The following is a 19,277-nucleotide window of genomic DNA, read 5'->3' as shown; positions in this document are numbered from 1 at the left end:
TGACTATGAGGTAATTATTTGCAACTATGTTGCTGAATGGTTGATAAGCCTGTTTTGTTTTGTTTTTTCATTCCGTTGTGTCATGGATGAGATATAATAGAAAGCAAGGACGAAAAGTAGCTGTTAAAGTTGTATGTAGAAAGGTTGCTGGTTGTTATCAAAAAGCTTATTTATATACCTACTATAAGTATTATGGTGTGTTGTCTTCAGTCATATACAACTGTGTGAGATGCAACTTATTGCACATGTCAAGCTCTCTGACTTCCTGTCAAAAACAAGAGGACATGTTTTTTTTGGTTAGACAGTTAGTCAGAAATGAATAATGAAAAGGGTTGTATTGTTTGAAAGTTGGCAGCCAGTTTTTTCTGCACCAGCGATGTAAACTTTATGGTTGAGAGTATTGGATATCCCCCTAACTTGACTTCCCAAATAGGATTGACATTAGGGGTAGACTGGTTATCGGCCCTGGCCAATTATCCTCGCCGATATTCAGCATTTTTCTGATTATGAGTATCTGTGATTTTTCTGTCAGATTGGTGATAAATTAAGCTTATTTAAAATGTGCTACTTTGTCTCTGACGCAGCATCGTCTCACACAATGTCCCGCCTACAACACTATCTGATTGGTAACACATCACAATTAATAGCCTACAAACAATGAATAATCTGAATCTGCAAAGTAACTAGTAACTAAACATATCAAATAAATGCAGTGGAGAGGAAGTATAAAGTACTTGAAAAATGTTCTTAAGAACAGTGCTTGAATAAATTGTACTTTTACATTTATTCACTGGTTGTTTGAAATTTTGACAGAAAGAGTTTCATTTTGACTGCAAATGAATATCGGTCCACAATATCACACTGAACCACTTGTGCATCATTAGCTGCCTATATTGATATCTTTTTCATTACCAAAGTTGTGTCTTGTGCCGACAGACTTTCTTAGGTGCTGTATGACAGTAATGTTAAAAAACTTTCCTGTTTCTTCCAACTTTCTCTAAAGCAGAGGTTTCAAGCCTTTTTTTGTCAGGTATATGCCACAAACCCTGACAACCCTGACAGATGAACTTAAGTACACCCTCATTGACACTGCTGTTTATGTCATGCTTTCCATGCAATCCACACAACTGCAGAAGTACCCTTGGGCTACTCGTTCCTGGTTGTACTACACGCAATACAACAGGTATTGACCTGTATTCATGCTGTCACATTACACAGCAGGGGTATCCACAGTCTCAGGAACTACAGTCTGTCTCCCTATAATGTAATGAAGTGTCTTCACAGCCCCCTGTGAATCCCCTCGAGTGAACTCAAACGTGATCAATGCATGTCCAGCTTTTCATCACTTACAGGAATGATGTTCTCAGAGTGCTTCACCTCTGTTAGTGTTTTTCCCTTTGAGCAGACTGTAATTATCAACAGGAAGCTTCAGACCACACATCTCCTGTGGGACCTCTCCTCACACTAGGAGGAGCGGAGGAAGAGGAAATCCAGCATTACTTTTAATTTTCCTGTTCGCAACACTGTGCCATCTACAGCTCTTCACCTGTGCGATACAGCTGGTGCTTAACAGAAATAGTGCCTGTACTCAGTGTTAAAATAAACTGAACATCTGATTCTGCTTAAAAGTGTAGCAAAGTCTTTTCTGAATGAGAAAAGCCTTTTGTACATGATTAATTTATTAATTTCATTGGGACAAATGAAGCTGTTTCTATGAGTCATCGAATTGGGATCCAAAAAAATCACTTTGCACCAGCCAATGAAAACTGTTGCCCCTCAGTCCTTTTTCCAGTCATTGTTTCCATCCAAATGGTGCACAGATTTTAAGCAAATTTCCAAAACATTCTACCCAATACAATGAAATACAGTGTGCATTTTATCAATCAGCATTGTGAGAATATTCCCGAGAGGGCTCGACAAGATTACATAACTCAAAGAATTCCTGTAACTGCGGTCCACTTTGTTTTTGTGTCTGAATGTAGCGATTTTGATTGTTCATAGATTTTGGCAGCCCAAACACAAACATGGCTGGTAAGGTTGATGATGTGCACACAATTCGTTGTTGTCTCCGTTGCTTAAAGCTCTTTGCAAGCAGCCTGTTTCTCAACCTGAACTGACCTGCAGGTTGTCATGTCCGTGGCTGTCTAATGTCTCACCAGTTGAACCGACTGGCTGGTATCTGCTGGGAGGCGGAAACAGGACAGTACTGGTCATCCATGTAGAGCTGTGAATGGACTGAGTAAATGGAGATCCTTGTTCTACTGACGTAAATCAGCCTGTAGACGCACACACACGCACACTGACTGACTGACTGACTGGTTTTCTGAATGACTGATTCACTGACTGAACCTACACACTGACCGGCTCGCTGCCTCCAACAGAAGATGCTTTGTATGAGAGTGGAAACACAGCAATATTGTTGTGTTTTCTGTCCATCATCAAGTTCTTGTTCAGTGGCAGAAGATTACACTGGTACTGTTTCTTTCCTCTATTCTACCTGAGTACTTGAGCACATTTGGGCGCTGTGGAGTTTGGAAATAGCTGTCCTTCAGCACTTGTCCTTGAAGGGGTAAGGGTTGACATTGGGCGAGAGGTGGTACACGCTGGTCAGGTCACCAGTCAATCACAGAGTGACAACTATCCACACTCACATTCACACCTACTGGCAATTTAGGGCTGTACAGTTAAAGGAGGAATATTAATTGAACTGCAATATGGCCAAGTGCAATATCCAAATCCAGAATATAATGAAGTGCTGTGGTGCTACAGAGATTATGTGGCCTACAAATCTTGTCCTCCAGATGTGAGAAAATATATTTGTTTGTAACAAACCCAACAAATGTCACAGCATCATGATTTTAATTGTTTGTTAAGTGAAAATTAAAATTGTGGCGCAAAAATGACCAATCCCAATAATGGTAAATCAAAACACAATTAAATATCTGTAAATATAATCGCAATATGACTTTTTTTTTTCTTTTTACAATATTGCGCAGCACTAACTTAGAGCATTCAATTAACCTAACTTGCATGTCTTTGAGTACTGAGGGACGAAACGGGAGCACCTATGCATGCACAGGAAAACACACAAAAGAAGTTATCTCAGTTTTTCACCTTATTTTAGTGGCACTGGCCGAAGCTTCTGTCGTGTCCAGTACAACATGTTAAGTTCTGTTACTGTTCATATTTTCTGTATTTGCAGAAGTGTCAAAGAAAGTGTTGGATGGGCAAGGCAGCTGATGTAAACCTGGAAACAAAAGCTTGGCATCTACTTGTTCTGTTTTAGGGAAAGAAAGAAAAACTAAATTAAATCCCACCTGATTAATCCTGTGGGAAAATTGAAGTTCGATATGGCCCAAATCAACCATTCGAGTTCAGGCTGAGAATGAAAGCTGTAGTGCACATGCAGTGAATGAGGCTGAATGTTGATGAATGAAATGGTGCAGATCAATAATCTCTTGTCTGCTGGTCAGTAGTAACAGACATGTGTTGAGAGGAATATTCTGGTAGTGGTGAATGTTTAGTTTATTAATTTTCAACATGAACTATTTGGAATAGAACTCTTTAACATGAGGCTACATCCAGATACTGAATGGGAGAATCAGCAAAAAAATAACAGTTGCACAGGCTGGCGGATCTAATGTTTTTGGCGGTCACTGTTTATCTCCATATTGTCCCATTTCTGCAATGACAGAACACTATGATCTATCACAAATGTATATAAAAGGTTGTATAGGGATTTTAGGTTTCCACAATCACAAATCAAACAGTATTGAAATTCTGATATTACTGAAACATTTAATATAGAACAAATCCTGTGATTATTTTTATATTTTTGATATATTGATATATGGTGAAAAGTGAATGTATTACAATGTTGTTTTAGACATAATGCTGCAGTCCTGCTGTGTTAGGACTGGTAATTACAAAACCAAAGCATACAGGAAGTTGAGGGAGCCTGAGGGGCCTGTTCCTGGCACTCTTTGTCACCAGAGCAACACAATTAATAGAAAAAAAGCATCACAATCCCAATATTGACTATAGCCATTTCCACCTCACTTCCTAATCAAGTCAAGTTATTTATAAAGCCCAAAGAGTTTTGTCTCCTGTTAAACCACAACAGTGGGATAGAAACACGGACATTCTTTTTCTATATATTATTTTCATATCAACTGAGCAAATCCTTAGTACTTGGCTCATCACTTCCTCCCTCACCAAAGTGAAGTATTAACTGATGGATTTCTAGTAGGTGCTGTTGGATTGACTCAACTCTGCTGTCATCAGTCTTTGCCTGTTAATACCACACAGCAACTGTGTATCAGTGTGGGACATCCCATTCCCATCAAACCAAGGATGGGAGCTGAAACTAAGGATTAACAATCAGAAAGGCTTTTACTCTTAGTTGATCAGCCGATCGAGCAAGAGAGAGAGAGAGAGAGAGAAAGAAACAGTCCATGTGCCACTTTTGTTGCTCATATAGGACCCTGAAGTTGCGATGTGATTCTACAAAGCCTCCATAATGCATTAGTTCAGATGTAACATCCCAGGTATTTCCCGCCATTTGCCTGTGACTGGTGTGAGTTTCCCAGCCTACCTTCCTGCTGGGCTGGTATTTCTGTTTCCCTGGAAGCCTTGTATCGGCTGTTTGACCCACAGCAGTGATCTTTATACCGCTGCCAGACAGAATGGAAAAGGTGAATTGTTTTACTGCATAGACACTAGCAACACCATGACCACTCACAGTAACTTTCTACAACCCACTCCTTAATTTTTTAATACCCCTTTCAGACTGAACGTAGGAAGTAAGGCCTCCTTTACAGGAAAAGACACTTGATGTTGATTTAGAAAATAATATGTTATGTAATCCGTTTAGTTCTGTCTGTACATACATGGGTGGTACAGTTCATACAGGAAATGCTGTTGGCGAATTCAACATACATTTAATGGTGCCGGTTGGCCAAAATGTAAACAAAACAAGGCACCCGGTGTATCACGGAGTAAAGTTACCGATCCCATGGCAACATTATACTTCCAAAATCATCATGGGAACTGTAGTTTCAAAACTTAGAGCCTGATTATTCCCCAAATTGAGGTAAGACAAAGAATAACTGGGGCAACAAGATCCATTTATATTAACCTTTTTCATGTTGCACTATAAATATTTTTAGATATTACAGTAGACTGGGGTTCTGTCAGGGGGCACAGTGTCAGTCTTTGAAATCCCCTGATCTAAAACATTATAAAATGATGTGAGTTGAGAGTTTAATGATTACCTAGATGTTTTAGATACATAGTCATCATTTCATGCTACACTTTTAGATGTGTGTTTGTGTTGTCTGGCTCCCCCCTCTGGCAGCACTGCCAACTTGTTTATGTATGTGTGTATGTTGCTTTCAGAAAGACGTGATATGTTAAAGGCTGTTTTTTAGATTCCTCCTCCTTTACCACCCCCTTATCTGCGTCTTTAAACCCCTTCCTTCTCAGTGTCCTCTTCTCCCACACTTCCTCCTTTTCCCTCATCCAATGTGTACTCCTCCTCCTCCTTCTCATTCTCCTCATCTACCCGTTCTCCTACTTCTCCACCTCCTCCCCTTGTGCTACAGCTCTGCATCAACCTGTCTCTGGAAGTGCAGTAAGGAGGGTAAAAGCTGGGATCTATTATGTTGCAGATGTCCAGTGGAATGCTGATGTACAGTGTATGCACTCGTCGACCCCTCCACCACTGTATAACCCACACTGGTCAGTCAGTGAGTTGTGTTTATGAGGCCGCAGACTAACAGCTTCAGCCTGAGCCAAACTTCAGGCACAGATTATCTCCTTCCTCTCTCTACATGCCCGAGGCAGTACACTATCACATTGCGAAATTACACCTTTCCGACGCAGCTCCCATCACCCCATCGCAGAGGTCAGAGGGCGAGCTGGAGTCAGGGGGTGGCGGGGCCTCGGAGCAGAGAAAGAACATTCTGTGCCAGAGAAATGCAGCACTGGTTCCCTCCTGCTGAGCACAAACAGCTTGCTGAATGGTTGGTGGGACCACATAGTCTGAAGGTTCTGATTGGCTTCTGTGTCAGTCAGGAGGCAGGCTGGAAGGTCATCTAATGGGCACTGCCTGATGATGATTTTTTTGTCATATGGGAGGGACAGTAGAGTTCTTCCACATCCTGAATTCAGATGTCACTCAAGAGGAAATGACTTTCGGAAATGGACAAATGACTGACCGTTTAAATCACCTGGCAACACATAAATATTGTGTTTTAACTTTTGGTTGCAGTGTTTCCAGAGCAGGTGTGCTGAATTAGTTTCACCAATCAAGCCATTTTGTATTTGGTTATTATTGGAAGCCTGTATTTGGTCAAAAGCAGCATGAACAAACTCAGTAGTTCAGTGTGATGACAAACATAAAAATGTACTATGAAACCAGAAACTTCTGTATATCTGTATTGTAATTTGCTAGGCGTAATATAGTTTTCAAATTGGTCCATCCCTTGAAGGGGTTACCAAGGTTATGCATCTCCTATCGGCAAGGAGGATCTGTGACACACTGAGCAGTACATCCCAAAAGATACATTCTGCTGCTAATTCACACAAACATATTTTGAAAGCCATGTACAGTATGTGATTTTGGATGCAGCAGTTATCTTGTTATGTCTGCACTGGTTGCTCATTATTGTATAAATAATGCGTTCCCTCTCTGGTTGCAAACCAAAGGTGCCTGATGGATGTCTTTATAAAATGTCATGTAGAGATACAGAATTTCACTGTGCTTTTTATGGCAGCCATTTTTCCCAAAAGCACACTTTCTTGAAGAGTTGAGTTGAAGAAATAAAAGATCAAGCAGATGGTTGGAACCTTTCTGTTGTGTTTCAGGCCCCGGGAATGACTTCCTATTCCAATTTGACATCTGGTTTCTGGAGCCTTACGGTCAGCATCCGGCTCTTTCAGGACCAGAACACAGTAATAAAACAAGTCCAAGTTCCAAATATCCTGACAAAAAAACACTGATTCTGCAGTCATGATGGATAAAACATTAACATATGCATTAAAGGAGTAGCAGTAGGCATCTACTCTGGCCTGCTTTCTTCAGTTTATTTGACAGAGGCGGTGAACGCAACATGTTGAAGCGTGTGTCAGCGTTTTATCACTCAGCATCCTATAAACAACACATGATTTTCCCATAACTTCACTTTGTTTGGTTTCTGTCTAAACACAGCCCCTGGCTAACCTAAGTGGATGACATAATCAAAATTATAGTTTTTCTGTTCATCTAGTTGTTTCTGGTTCAGATGTCCCAGTCCTTTTGTTTATGTCTTACAGGACACATGCTGAGCATCAGCATACACACACAAATAATTTCAAGCAGGGATTTAAACTGTTGCCATAGCAATTAGTGTTTGTTTCTGTGGCAGACCTCAGTGCTTTGAAGGTCTACAACATTTCTCTCTTGAGAGTTTCTGTCTCTGTTTGTACTGTCATGTCTAACCAATGAGGCGCTGTCAGTGAAGCTGGGTTAAAAGTTGATGGTGATTATGAAGGTGTGTGTAAACCAGTGAAATGAGCTTCTTTAATGCTCGATTTGAACTCCGCTGCTGTAGTGACAATGGCCACCACGAGGTGCGACTCATTTCTACACAGTCGGCAGGTCAGTCCAGTGTTTTCCTGCTCGAGCTCCTCAATCAGTTTTCCCTGTCATCAGTTACAATATCCTCTTATTTAGAGGGACACCACAGCAACTGCAGGAGTTATTTGGAGCAGGGCTCAGTGGAAAACCCGGAGTGTAGAGGCTTTTGTGAAAGTGGATCTGGCATGAGTGCTACTGGGCTCAACACCATTCCACAAAAGCTCTGACAGGTTGTTTATTGGATATGGTTTTGGTTGTCGATTGTTTTAAACTAAAGTAACATGCATACAAAATTGCAGCCTGAATGCTCTCCTCATGCCTGTTTTCAGTCTTTCACAAGCTCTAATCTGGCATCAAGAGAGATCATTTTTGTATTGGTGTCTGCGTTTGCATGCGTGTTGTCAATCGCCTGCCACTTAATGCAAATTATTTGTACAGGATTGTAGCCAAAGGTGTCACACCAGAGGCTAATTCAGGCTGACTGACTGGTTGTGTGCATTTTTTTAGTAGTAGGGGAGCAGGGAAATGTCCATTTACTGTGGATAAAAATCTGTTTGTTGGGTGCTAGATGTGGATTTAGTGTCATGAGAACGGGGACATTCAGGCAGGTGTTGTCTTACGATGCCTTGAGCTGAAGTGCAAAATCAGGCTGTGGCCAATCAGGGCCTCTAGTTGATGCCTGATCCAGTTCAAGAGGTTTTACGTGGTAACCCAACATTATGTACATATGCCAGCTAACACCACATTGCACTCAGTAATCTCACTAGAACTGTATCCTAATGCAAATGTATCACTAAAAGTGCTAAACATTTAACTATGTTGTTCATTCAATAGATGAGAAGGTGTCCCAGGTCTAGGCAGACAAAACAACACAGGACAAAGACGTAGTTAGACATTTTGTGCAATACGTTTTTTGGCTTTCTTTTTTAATAATTAATACTGTTTATCTTGTTTGTTCAAAGGGGATATTTGTATGATATCGCCAGAATTTTTGTTTAAAACATTGAAAAAATGGACTAACATCATCAACCGAGTGTGAAAAGACAATTGTGTTGATGTTATGTCAAAAATCCCTCCGCCATACGAAGTTGCAGTGAGTCAGATTCCCATAACCTGATAGGGCCACTGGGCTCCATGGCTCACTGAGCTACTTGTTAACGGCAGCTAGTTGCTACAGCCAAAGAAAGCTAAAGCAAAGAGCATCCGGCTGCAGTGAGCTACCTTTGAATTCTGGCCATTTCTTACAAATTACACATGTAATCTGTACAAGAAAATAAGATTAAACATGCTAATTGGTGATTTTCAGAAGTGATGTTAGACTGATTTTGAACAGAGCCAGGTCCACGCTAGCTGTTTCCAGTCTTTGTGCTAAGCTACTGTAGGCTAAATGGTTACTGGCTTTAGCTTCATATTAACCCAGCAGACATGAAAGTGGTACCAATCTTCCCATCTAACTATCGGCACAAAAAGCAAAATGTCGAACTATTCCTTCTAAGTAAAGCTAGGATGGGAGTAGATTTCCTTAGTGAAGCACTTCAGCTTTCAGATTGCTTTGCTGTAATAAGTAAATACAAGTATCAGAACTGGGATAAAGAGCAAAATGACAGACATCTCTAATATGAGTAATGTACTGTAATATGGTGTTGGTTGGGTGTTGTACTGTGTTATTATGTGTTATTAATTATGTCATGTCAAATGTATGTTGTTACCTGGTAAAGTTTCAATTTTTTATTCATCTGCACATATATAATTCTTCCCCTCTCTCTCTTCCCACCAGAGTGTCCAGAGAAGTGTGTGCGGCGAGCTTGCACAGCGGACGGCGAGTGCTGCCACCCTCAGTGTCTGGGCAGCTGCACAGTCCCTGGTAGTGACACAGCATGTGCAGCCTGTGTGCATTACTACCACCAAGGACGCTGTGTGGCTGACTGCCCTCCCGGCACCTACAAGTTTGAGGGCTGGCGCTGCATCAGCGCCAAGCTCTGCTCCGAAGTCCACCTTCCCGACTTTGACAGCTTCGTCATCCACGGAGGAGAGTGCATGTCTGAATGCCCGTCTGGGTATATGCGCACCGCACCCAACAGGTGAGTTGCAGTACACCCTGATGCAGGCTGAAATGGAGCCACTGGGTGGAGGTTCTCTTATTGTCGGCCTGACCTTGGTACCAATTCCACACCCTGCTTTAGTTTCCATTCTAACATGTCATCAGGGCAAAAACTAAGAATACTACAACTACATTAAAGGGCAGGACTTAGTTTTAAGTCATAATAATTTGTTTCTAACTTAATCATGGAATCTCTTTGGTCATAACTGGTACTGTCAGACACTAACGTTACATTTTTCCAGGCCTGAAATAAAAGAGCTACAAGAGTTCAGAGAATGAATATACGTCAATAAAATGACACTACTTTTACTGTCTCCCGTCTCTGTCTGTCTCCAGCATGTTCTGTACAGCCTGTGATGGTCTGTGTGATAAAGTGTGTGAAGAGAAGGTCATCGACTCCATGGATGCCGCTCAGTCTCTTGAAGGCTGCACTGTTATCAAAGGGAACCTGCACATCAACATCCGCAGAGGCCGTAAGTACTGCAATGTACCTCAGTAACACTACAGTAAACAAATAACACTTCTACACTATATCTGCTACCAGTGCTCTGCAGAAATTTGAAGAGGTTTGTTAGTAACTACAGATGACACCAGAAGCCCAATAAGGTGTTTGACCCAGATTTCCCAGTCTGTAAAAGTCAGCTGGTTCTTGACAGCACCTCTGGACCTCTGGCACCTCTGTGTTTCACTGAAAAGTTCTGCTCACATTAACGCCCTACAAAGCAGAAATGATGTGATGATGATATAACTGTTAACTTGTGGTTATAAAAGCTGATTTTTGGTAAAACACATCCAAAAACAAAGATGTAAAACCTAGTTCCACAAGTTAAAGATAGTATGATAGCACGACTTGGAATTCAATTAAAGTATTTAAGTGGAAAAAATGCATAAATAAATAAGAATAATTAGACTGATGATAATATAAGTAATAACAGTGATGTATGTTTGTGTGTGTTTAGACAACATGGTGGCAGAGCTAGAGAGTTTCACAGGTTTGATCCAGAGGGTGACCGGTTATGTGCGGATCAGACATTCCCACACTCTGAGCTCCCTGGCCTTCCTCCGCAGCCTCAGATACATCGATGGAGACGACCTCCTGGACGAGTAGGACCACACACAAAACACATACAACATTTAACTGCAGGTGCACACACAAAAAAACAGCTCACAGTTGGAGCTAAACAGTATGAACACACTCTGAGTTCAGTTCTACTCTTGTGTTTCTCTTGAAGTATCTTTTACTATTGAGGATTCTCCCGAATAGTAATTCATCATAGTCAATAGACCTGACTAAATATTGACTTGGAGGGAAGTCTGTTTTGTTGCAAAACTGGTTCTTTTAATCCTCGATTCTCCTGCTGCTGTGAGAGTTGTCGTAGTAAGTTGTCGTACTCAAGCAGGGTAATTTAGCAGCGTCAGTGTTCTAATGTGCCTAGTCGAGGTCATCACTGAAATGTTGGCAGGCTGGAGAGAAAAGGAAAGGATGTTTTAAATGAGACGGTAAGTATTTTATGTAGGACAGACTTCCATGTTTTGGGTTGGTAACTGTCGTGACTGATCATGACTGAAAAAAACAAAACAAAAAACATTATTTTCACCCTCTTTTTTTCTTTTTTTTTACTGGAAAAGGAAATATACTGACTGAAGCTAACGGCAGATGTGCTCCTTTTTTATGAGACCATGAATGCAGCATAACTTCCAAGAGTCCAAGGAAAGGTTCCGTCAGGGTCATGAAGAGGCCTTCACTCCCTCCTCCGTCTGTTTTTCCTTAAGTTCACAGGAATTGCTGTCCCAAGGCCTACATTACAGTCATTCCTGAACGTCTGGGTGTTACCCAGTGACTCATAAAAACTATATCTCCTCTTCTCTAAAAAAGAGAAAATGAGACTCGGTTCCCATGTAAATTTCTATCCCACTGTGTGAACCTGTTCCCCTGTTGTCTAACTGGGTCATTAAACCACCAGATAAACATGGAGATCCGAGACGAGTAAAGTGCTCTGCTGCTAGCTTTTGTACAATTAGCATCGCTTTCTCATACAGAAAAGCTTTATAGGAGTCACTTCTATAAACATTTGACTCCTCATGGTGCAGTTTTCTATTAAACACTGAAAAGAAGCCATTGTCCATGATGGCCTTCAGCTTAGCATCTCACAATGCACACAATAACACCACAGTAAACATTACAGTAAAAGCAGAATCAAGAAGCACATTGTTGACTCACTCATTCATCCTCTCTTCTTTCTTCCCTCCAGCATGTACGCCTTCTCGGCATTTGACAACCAGCAGCTCCAGTATCTCTGGGACTGGAAGCAGCACAACCTCACCATCAAGGCAGGGAAGCTGTTCTTCAGAGCCAATCCGAAGCTCTGCATGTCCGAGATCCGTAAGATGTGGGAGAAGACGGGCATCCAGGGCCACTTTGATGAGAGCGATTTCCGAAACAATGGCGACCGAGTCAGCTGTAAGGGTCACAGTCTGAAAGCCACAAAAATTTAAAATGCTATGTCCAGTGCATGTGCAGGCGTTACTCCAGTTTAATGACAGTTTGTGTCTGGTGTTGTTCTTCACCACGTGTCGGTACTTACTGCACTACTCCGTCAACAAGACTAATTCCTGTACATTTTAACAGAAATACTTTGATTGTAACTCTCGTGCCCTCATTCCTGTCTCCAGGTGAAAGCACTATCCTGCAGTTTAAGTCTAACAGCACCAGCAGTACAAGGATCAAACTGACCTGGCAGCGCTACCGTCCTCCAGACTACAGAGACCTCATCAGCTTCATCGTCTACTACAAGGAGGCGTAAGTTTTTCAGAATTGTGTGACTATATGCATGTCAGAGAATGCTCCTAAAATAAGACTAATACTAATAGAGACTGTCCACTAAGGTTTTTTATGCACAAATATAAAAAGTGCATAAAAACATGCATGGAAACACACTTTGTGCTTTCTAATGCTGTTTTTGGTTTGTGTACATCATTAATATAATGTATGTAAACGTGAGAATAAAGTTGGTGAATATCAATTATGAATACATGAGAAACGCAGCATTCAAAAGTCAATTTCTTCAATAATATACATGAATATAACTGTAGTTAACTTTTAACTTAGCCACAATGTTAATGATTAATTATGAACTGTCGTCCCTCCAGGCCCTTTCAGAACATCACAGAGTTCGAGGGGCAGGACGGCTGTGGCTCCAACAGCTGGAACATGGTGGATGTGGAGCTGAGGCTGGACAAGGACTCAGACCCCGGAGTCCTGCTGTCCAACCTGAAGCCCTGGACGCAGTACGCCATATTTGTGAAGGCCATCACACTCATGGTGGAGGACAAACATAAGCCAAGTGCCAAGAGCAAGGTGGTCTACATCCGCACCAGCCCCTCAGGTAAAAATCATCTCTTAATGTACATCACCAACGTTACAGACAGTAACAACAGTTGTTAACTCTTGTTTTTCAAATAGATGTGTGATTGTTTCATGATGAGTGTGATAGCCTCTCTGGATATGAGCCAAAGGGGATGGAGAGGAAGACTGTTTTAGTAAACACAGCTGCAAGTCAAAGAGATGGAGAAACACTGATTTACAAAAACTCTAATATAATTAGATGAAATGGAAGACTGCTTTAAATAAATCCAGCTGCACTGTGAAGTCGTTGCAGTGCCGTGATGTCAGAGAATCACATCTGCAATGCAAGACTGTGTTTCCCCGCCTGAGGGGGAGAAGCGTTTCCTACAAGTTCTTAGAAATCAGGTTTACTCTGTCGAGCAGCCACAGAGTTACTCTGAGATCAGAATTGTATAGTTTTTTTGTCTGTCTTTCAGCGCCCTCCATGCCTCAGGATGTGCGAGCGTACTCGAACTCGTCCACTCAGCTGGTGGTGCGTTGGTCGCCCCCTGTCTCACCAAATGGAAACCAGACTTACTATCTGGTCAGATGGCAGCAACAGGCTGAAGACCGAGAGCTGTATCAGCACAACTACTGCTCTAAAGGTACACATACACACATCACATACACAACTTAAAAATTCAGCTTTATTGCCAGTTGTTGAGCACACCTGTCATTAATCACATCCTCTACTTCCTCTTCCAGAGCTGAAGATCCCCATAAGGATCGCTGCCATCGGTGTGGGAGACCAGGAAGAGGACACCAAGCCCACTAAGCCAGACACCGATGGGCCAGAGAAAGGCCCCTGTTGCCCTTGTCCCAAATCAGTGGAGGACCTGGAGGCCGAAGCTGCTGACGCCTCCTACCGAAAAGTCTTTGAAAATTTCCTGCACAACTCCATTTTTACACCAAGGTACGAGACTCATCATCACTGCTTTGTTGTGAGGCACAGGTGTGAACTGGCAGCTTTTAACTTCTTATTTTAACAAAATGATGATGATCTCAAAAGAAGATACGCTTTTTGAGCTGCTGTTAATGTGTAATATTTCTGTTATACCTGAGGGTCATTTTTCTGATAATTTGAATGCAGATCAGTAAGTATCTTAAGTTTTTGGCCATTATAAAGTTATGCTGGTAGTTCAAACTCTTCCTCATTGTAAAATTCTATATACATTTCTGTCTACCTTTTTTCTACATTATGTTTTGACTGCTGCTTGATTTAGGGAGTCAGCCAGCTGCTTCACAACTCAGACATCTGCATCACATTATCTATCTTTGTCTCTACACACACACATGCATAAAGTATATATGGATATGTATAAAGAGAAACATAACTTAAAAGAAATCAGTAAAAACTTATACAACACAACCTGGTGCACATGGCCAAACCTGTCTTTTCTACTGAGGTCACTGAGGTCTCCCATTCAGCCAAACATCATGAAATTGAATACAAATGCTTAAGGAACAACTTGGGTGTGGTATATAGCATATTGCCATGTAACTGCTTCAATTCAATACCTACCAAATCCACCAGCTGTTGTAAGGTCTGTTTAAAATTTGTCCACCAAGTTTCATCCATGCTGTTTTAAAAAAACAACCAGATCAGTTTTAGACTGAAGATTGAGTGTGGAAGGATTTCCAATAGCTCTGGGATCAAGATGAAACCCAAAAGGTTGAAACAATACCTCCTTGTGACGGTCATACGTTGTGCTTCATCAACTTTTGTACACAAAACATCTGCAGTCTCTTTGTTGCTGTTATATTTTGATTTTCCTTTTGCCATGTTTTTTTTTCTCCAGATTTCCCTTCTAGCATTTAGGGGAGGAACATGAACTCCCAGTAACTAATTGTATTTCGATTTTCTTTGTCGAATTTTGATGTTTCCATACTCACTCAAACTCCCAACTTTCTCCTCTTCTTCTCCAGGCCACCAGATCGTCGCCGCAGAGATCTCTTTGGAATAGCCAACTCCACTCACCCACGCCGCAACCGACTGCACGCCAACAGCAGCACTGTCCCTCCTCTCCAAGCCGCTGGTAACAGCAGCATCACTGAAGTGGAGCCGGTGGAAAGAGAGTTTGAGTTCGCGGAGCAGTCGGTGACGGAGCGTGAGCTGCAGATCACTGGCCTGCAGCCATTCACAGTCTACCGCATAGACATTCACGCCTGCAATCGACAGGTCCAACGCTGCAGCGCCGCAGAGTTCGTCTTCTCCAGAACCAAGCCGGCAGGTTAGAGAAGTGACCTGTTTACAAATACAGTACATGCTAGTTAACGTCTCATTTGCGCTGTAGTGTCGGGTATCCTGGTGTGTATTTCTGCTGAAGCGCTGATGGTAGCTGGAGAATGTTGAAGCTGGAGATGTTGAAGAATAAACTAAATACACAAGGTTATTGCCTCTGTGATCACCATGGTAACCTGTTCTCCCTGCGGTTCTCCAGAAAAGGCTGATGACATACCTGGCCAGGTGACCTGGGAAGGCCACGAGGACTGGGTGTTTCTGCGTTGGCCAGAGCCACATCACCCCAACGGACTCATCCTCATGTATGAGATCAAGTTTAAACTGGCTTCTGAGGTGAGACGACTGATGTGCATCAACCTGCCACCACACTGTGGACCTGCTGTTTCTTACAAGAACTAAAAAATAATTAAAAATCATTTTATGTAGACCTCTTTGTAAGAGTTTGTTTATTTGCGCTGTGTGGTGTTGGGTAAAATTAAACTCAAGTAAAATACAATTACTTCTATAAGAAATGACTCATAAAACTGAGAATTACCATTTAAGTAACCTACTCAAGTAAAAGTAAAAAGGTACCTAGTTGATACATTAATTACAAGTTACTATCCATTGTAATATTGTTTCCTTTCTTTTTTTTTATTGCAATTATGAAAACAACATTAATATTGAAGTTGACATTATGTTAGGTGAGCTGAGATCTCAGTGTTTTTCAGGAGACACAGCAAGCACTTAATCCCTTCATTTAGAGCAGACTAGTTGTAACAAAGGCATAAATGGCAAATGTAGATTACTGGCTCAAATATATATTGAGAAAAGAGTAGAAGTAGAACCGTTCAAAGAAAAGGTACCAAATTAATCCCTTGATCTCTGACTTTTGCCTTTGCAATGTTCTTCGTTTGTGTTTTTATTTTTTGTGTATGTCATAGTGTCTTCACACTATGTAATGAGAATGTTTTATTGTTGAGGCCATACTTATTAGTAAGATCATTGTAGTAGTTTTACAGATGAATGACCCCTGGCAAAAGCGGTTTCAAAAATGATACATCACATTTCAGCCTTCAAAATGTAATGCTAAAATTGTACATGCTAATTTTAAAGGAACACTTTTGAACTCAAAGAAAAAGACACAGTTTGTGCAGAAAAGATGATCCCTGTAAACAGTAGTCTTGTATCAGAAATGCAACCATTGAAACAGAGAAACCACATTGCTAATTGTTTAGTGTTAACATTGGCCTTGCAAGCACATATTGACCATTCAACTGACCCACTGACCAAACAGTAAACCCTATTATTTACATGAAGGAGGGTGAGTCAAGCTCTGTAAATCCTGTCTTTACTGCTAATTGCAACATAAAGATGAGACACAGCAGGTCTTGGATTCTCTTTTGGATTTGGATTTGTACGTTTCAGTCTGTAACATGCTTTGTTTTCTCTGTGTGTGTCTATCAGGCGGAGAAGCACGAATGTGTCTCTGCTCAGATGTATCAGACCCAGCGGGGCGTTCGGCTGTCCAACCTCAGTCCAGGAAACTACTCTGTGAGAGTGAGAGCCACTTCACTGGCCGGCAACGGCTCCTGGACGCACATTCTGGATCTCTATGTGGCTGAACGTAAGAAACATCAGACTGCAGCAGTCCTCTACATCCATTTTTTTGACAGCACAGAAACAATGTTTAATGTAATATTTAAAGTGACCAAAGTGTTTTCACCCAACAGGATATGAAAACGTCCTCTATGCTATGATCTTCGTTCCCATCGCCATCATTCTCCTCATCTGCCTGTTGGGTTCAATGTTGGTGGTTCTCAACAGAAAAAGGTGTGTGTTTCTGTCTACTGTAAATATAAGTGCACAGCTGTTGTTTTATTACTGTATGCAATACAGAGCAAAAACAAAAGATGCAGTAATATAAAATTAGTCCACCTAACCTGAGCCAACTCAAACAAAATTAATTCTGTTGATTTTTTTAATCTTAAATCAGTGTTCTGAATTGCTCCAACCCTATGAGACTTATGAACAGAATTGCCTCAGTACTGCATTTGTCATCGTCTTTGAAACTGTCATATGAATGATTATATGTCATGCAGATCCCAAAAGTATGCATCGATGTGGTGTGTTTGTGTGTCTGTAAACACTTTTGTTGTTGTGTCTGTCAGGAACAGCGACCGGCTTGGAAATGGAGTCCTGTACGCCTCAGTCAACCCAGAGTACTTCAGCGCTGCAGAAAGTGAGTGTGTGAGAAATGTAGCGCACCGATTTATTGTTGCTGTAATGCCGGATCTTAATTAATATCTTATGTGATCTGTGCAGTGTATGTACCAGATGAGTGGGAGGTGGCACGGGAGAAGATCGCCCTGAGTCGTGAGCTCGGCCAGGGCTCCTTCGGCATGGTGTACGAAGGCTTGGCAAAGGGCGTGGTCAAAGATGAACCAGAGACCCGCGTCGCCATCAAGACCGTCAACGAGACGGCCAGCATGAGGGAGAGGATAGAGTTTCTCAATGAAGCGTCCGTCATGAAGGAGTTCAACTGTCACCACGTGGTATGGACACACACATTAAGAAGATAAAACAAAAGAAGGGTCTGAGTTGATTCTTGTTTCATGGTGATGTGCTTGTGCTTCGTCTGGCGCAGGTCCGTCTCCTGGGAGTGGTTTCTCAGGGCCAACCCACTCTGGTCATCATGGAGCTGATGACACGAGGAGACCTGAAGAGCTACTTGCGCTCCCTCCGACCTAAAGAGGTACCTGCTGACTTTTACCCTGCTCCTGCCCACCAGGTCCCTGTTCCAGACAAAGATAGCTGAGTTGGCTTGATTTAATGGTTGATGATGTGATACAAGTCTGGATTTTATTAAACCTTAAAAGTTGACTTAAAATTTACTAGCAGCTGGTGTCTGAGCATTAAGTCCTTACTCACAGTCTGATGCATCGTGACTAAGATATTCTAACCCATTTGCAGATACAAACTACTCCTTTTTTCTTCAGTGTATGATGCTTTTAGATGAGAAGATGTAGATTTTACTATTGATGTAATTATAACAATCACATTTTCACAATAGAGTTAATTGTCATGTACAACACAACAAAAAAGGAAAGGAAAGAGATTTTTTTTAGGTTATAGTGTGGAAACAATAAGCTATACAGAACAAAATTACATAAATAGCAATGCAGGAACAAAAACAAAATCAAAATCAGACTCATCTGCATCAATCTCTTGCCGTAGTGCATTGTGGGAGGCTTCACAACAGTCCTACCCCTTATATCTGCAATCATCTGATCAGCACTCAGCCAGTGGATGAGTGATTATCCTGGCTTCAGCTCTCTACTCATGTTGCCTTTATTTCAAAATAAGAGCATGCTATTATTCAAGATAACTGCAGTATAAACTGTAAGGGAAGCCATAACTTGTGGCTCAGCTACAGGACCTTTTTCTTCTTCTGAGGACTTACTCACTCACATTTGTGTGTCTGTCCGTCTGCAGCAGCAGTGGTCGAGCCTGTCGCTCCCTCCTCTGAAGAAGATGCTTCAGATGGCCGGGCAGATTGCAGACGGCATGGCTTACCTCAACGCCAACAAGTTTGTCCACAGAGATCTGGCAGCCAGGAACTGCATGGTGGCTGAGGACTTCACCGTAAAGATAGGAGGTAAATGACTGTAAGAGTGACAGAGGCCACGGTCGGCTGCGTAGTGGGAGTGGCAGGGAGTTAGGAGCCTGTTCATTAGGTGGAAAAGTCAAATGATTAATTTGCTTGTTGACCTTCCTGCCTTTAGGGTAGCTGCAGTGTAGTTCTGCCAACATGTTTTCATCCACAGATTCAGAGCTGAACTTAAGTTAACATTTTTAAAGGCTGTAGCACCAGTATAGAGTGATCTGTCAGGAATTATAGTTACTGTAGTAATGTGCCCAGGCCTGTACGCTCAGTAAAGAGCGCCATCCT

At 41.7% G+C, this 19,277-nt stretch overlaps 1 protein-coding gene across 1 annotated transcript in view; it reads left to right on the top strand.

Moving 5' to 3' along the window:
* igf1rb (insulin-like growth factor 1b receptor) overlaps positions 1 to 19,277 on the top strand; it is a 45,930-nt gene that overhangs the window by 22,050 nt on the left and 4,603 nt on the right. The window contains exons 3-18 of the mRNA XM_073464350.1: positions 9,396 to 9,699; positions 10,056 to 10,192; positions 10,679 to 10,823; positions 11,972 to 12,180; positions 12,393 to 12,519; positions 12,870 to 13,105; positions 13,542 to 13,709; positions 13,810 to 14,017; positions 15,031 to 15,335; positions 15,546 to 15,679; positions 16,793 to 16,952; positions 17,059 to 17,158; positions 17,497 to 17,567; positions 17,651 to 17,880; positions 17,973 to 18,080; positions 18,821 to 18,983. Of these exons, the coding sequence (XP_073320451.1) occupies positions 9,396 to 9,699; positions 10,056 to 10,192; positions 10,679 to 10,823; positions 11,972 to 12,180; positions 12,393 to 12,519; positions 12,870 to 13,105; positions 13,542 to 13,709; positions 13,810 to 14,017; positions 15,031 to 15,335; positions 15,546 to 15,679; positions 16,793 to 16,952; positions 17,059 to 17,158; positions 17,497 to 17,567; positions 17,651 to 17,880; positions 17,973 to 18,080; positions 18,821 to 18,983 (2,805 nt within the window). The remainder of the gene's footprint in view (positions 1 to 9,395; positions 9,700 to 10,055; positions 10,193 to 10,678; positions 10,824 to 11,971; positions 12,181 to 12,392; positions 12,520 to 12,869; positions 13,106 to 13,541; positions 13,710 to 13,809; positions 14,018 to 15,030; positions 15,336 to 15,545; positions 15,680 to 16,792; positions 16,953 to 17,058; positions 17,159 to 17,496; positions 17,568 to 17,650; positions 17,881 to 17,972; positions 18,081 to 18,820; positions 18,984 to 19,277) is intronic.

Source organism: Pagrus major, chromosome 4 (assembly GCF_040436345.1).
Source record: "Pagrus major chromosome 4, Pma_NU_1.0".
NCBI lineage: Eukaryota > Metazoa > Chordata > Actinopteri > Spariformes > Sparidae > Pagrus > Pagrus major.
The sequence above is the reverse complement of the archived record's forward strand: the minus strand, read 5'-3'. Positions and strand labels throughout refer to the sequence as shown.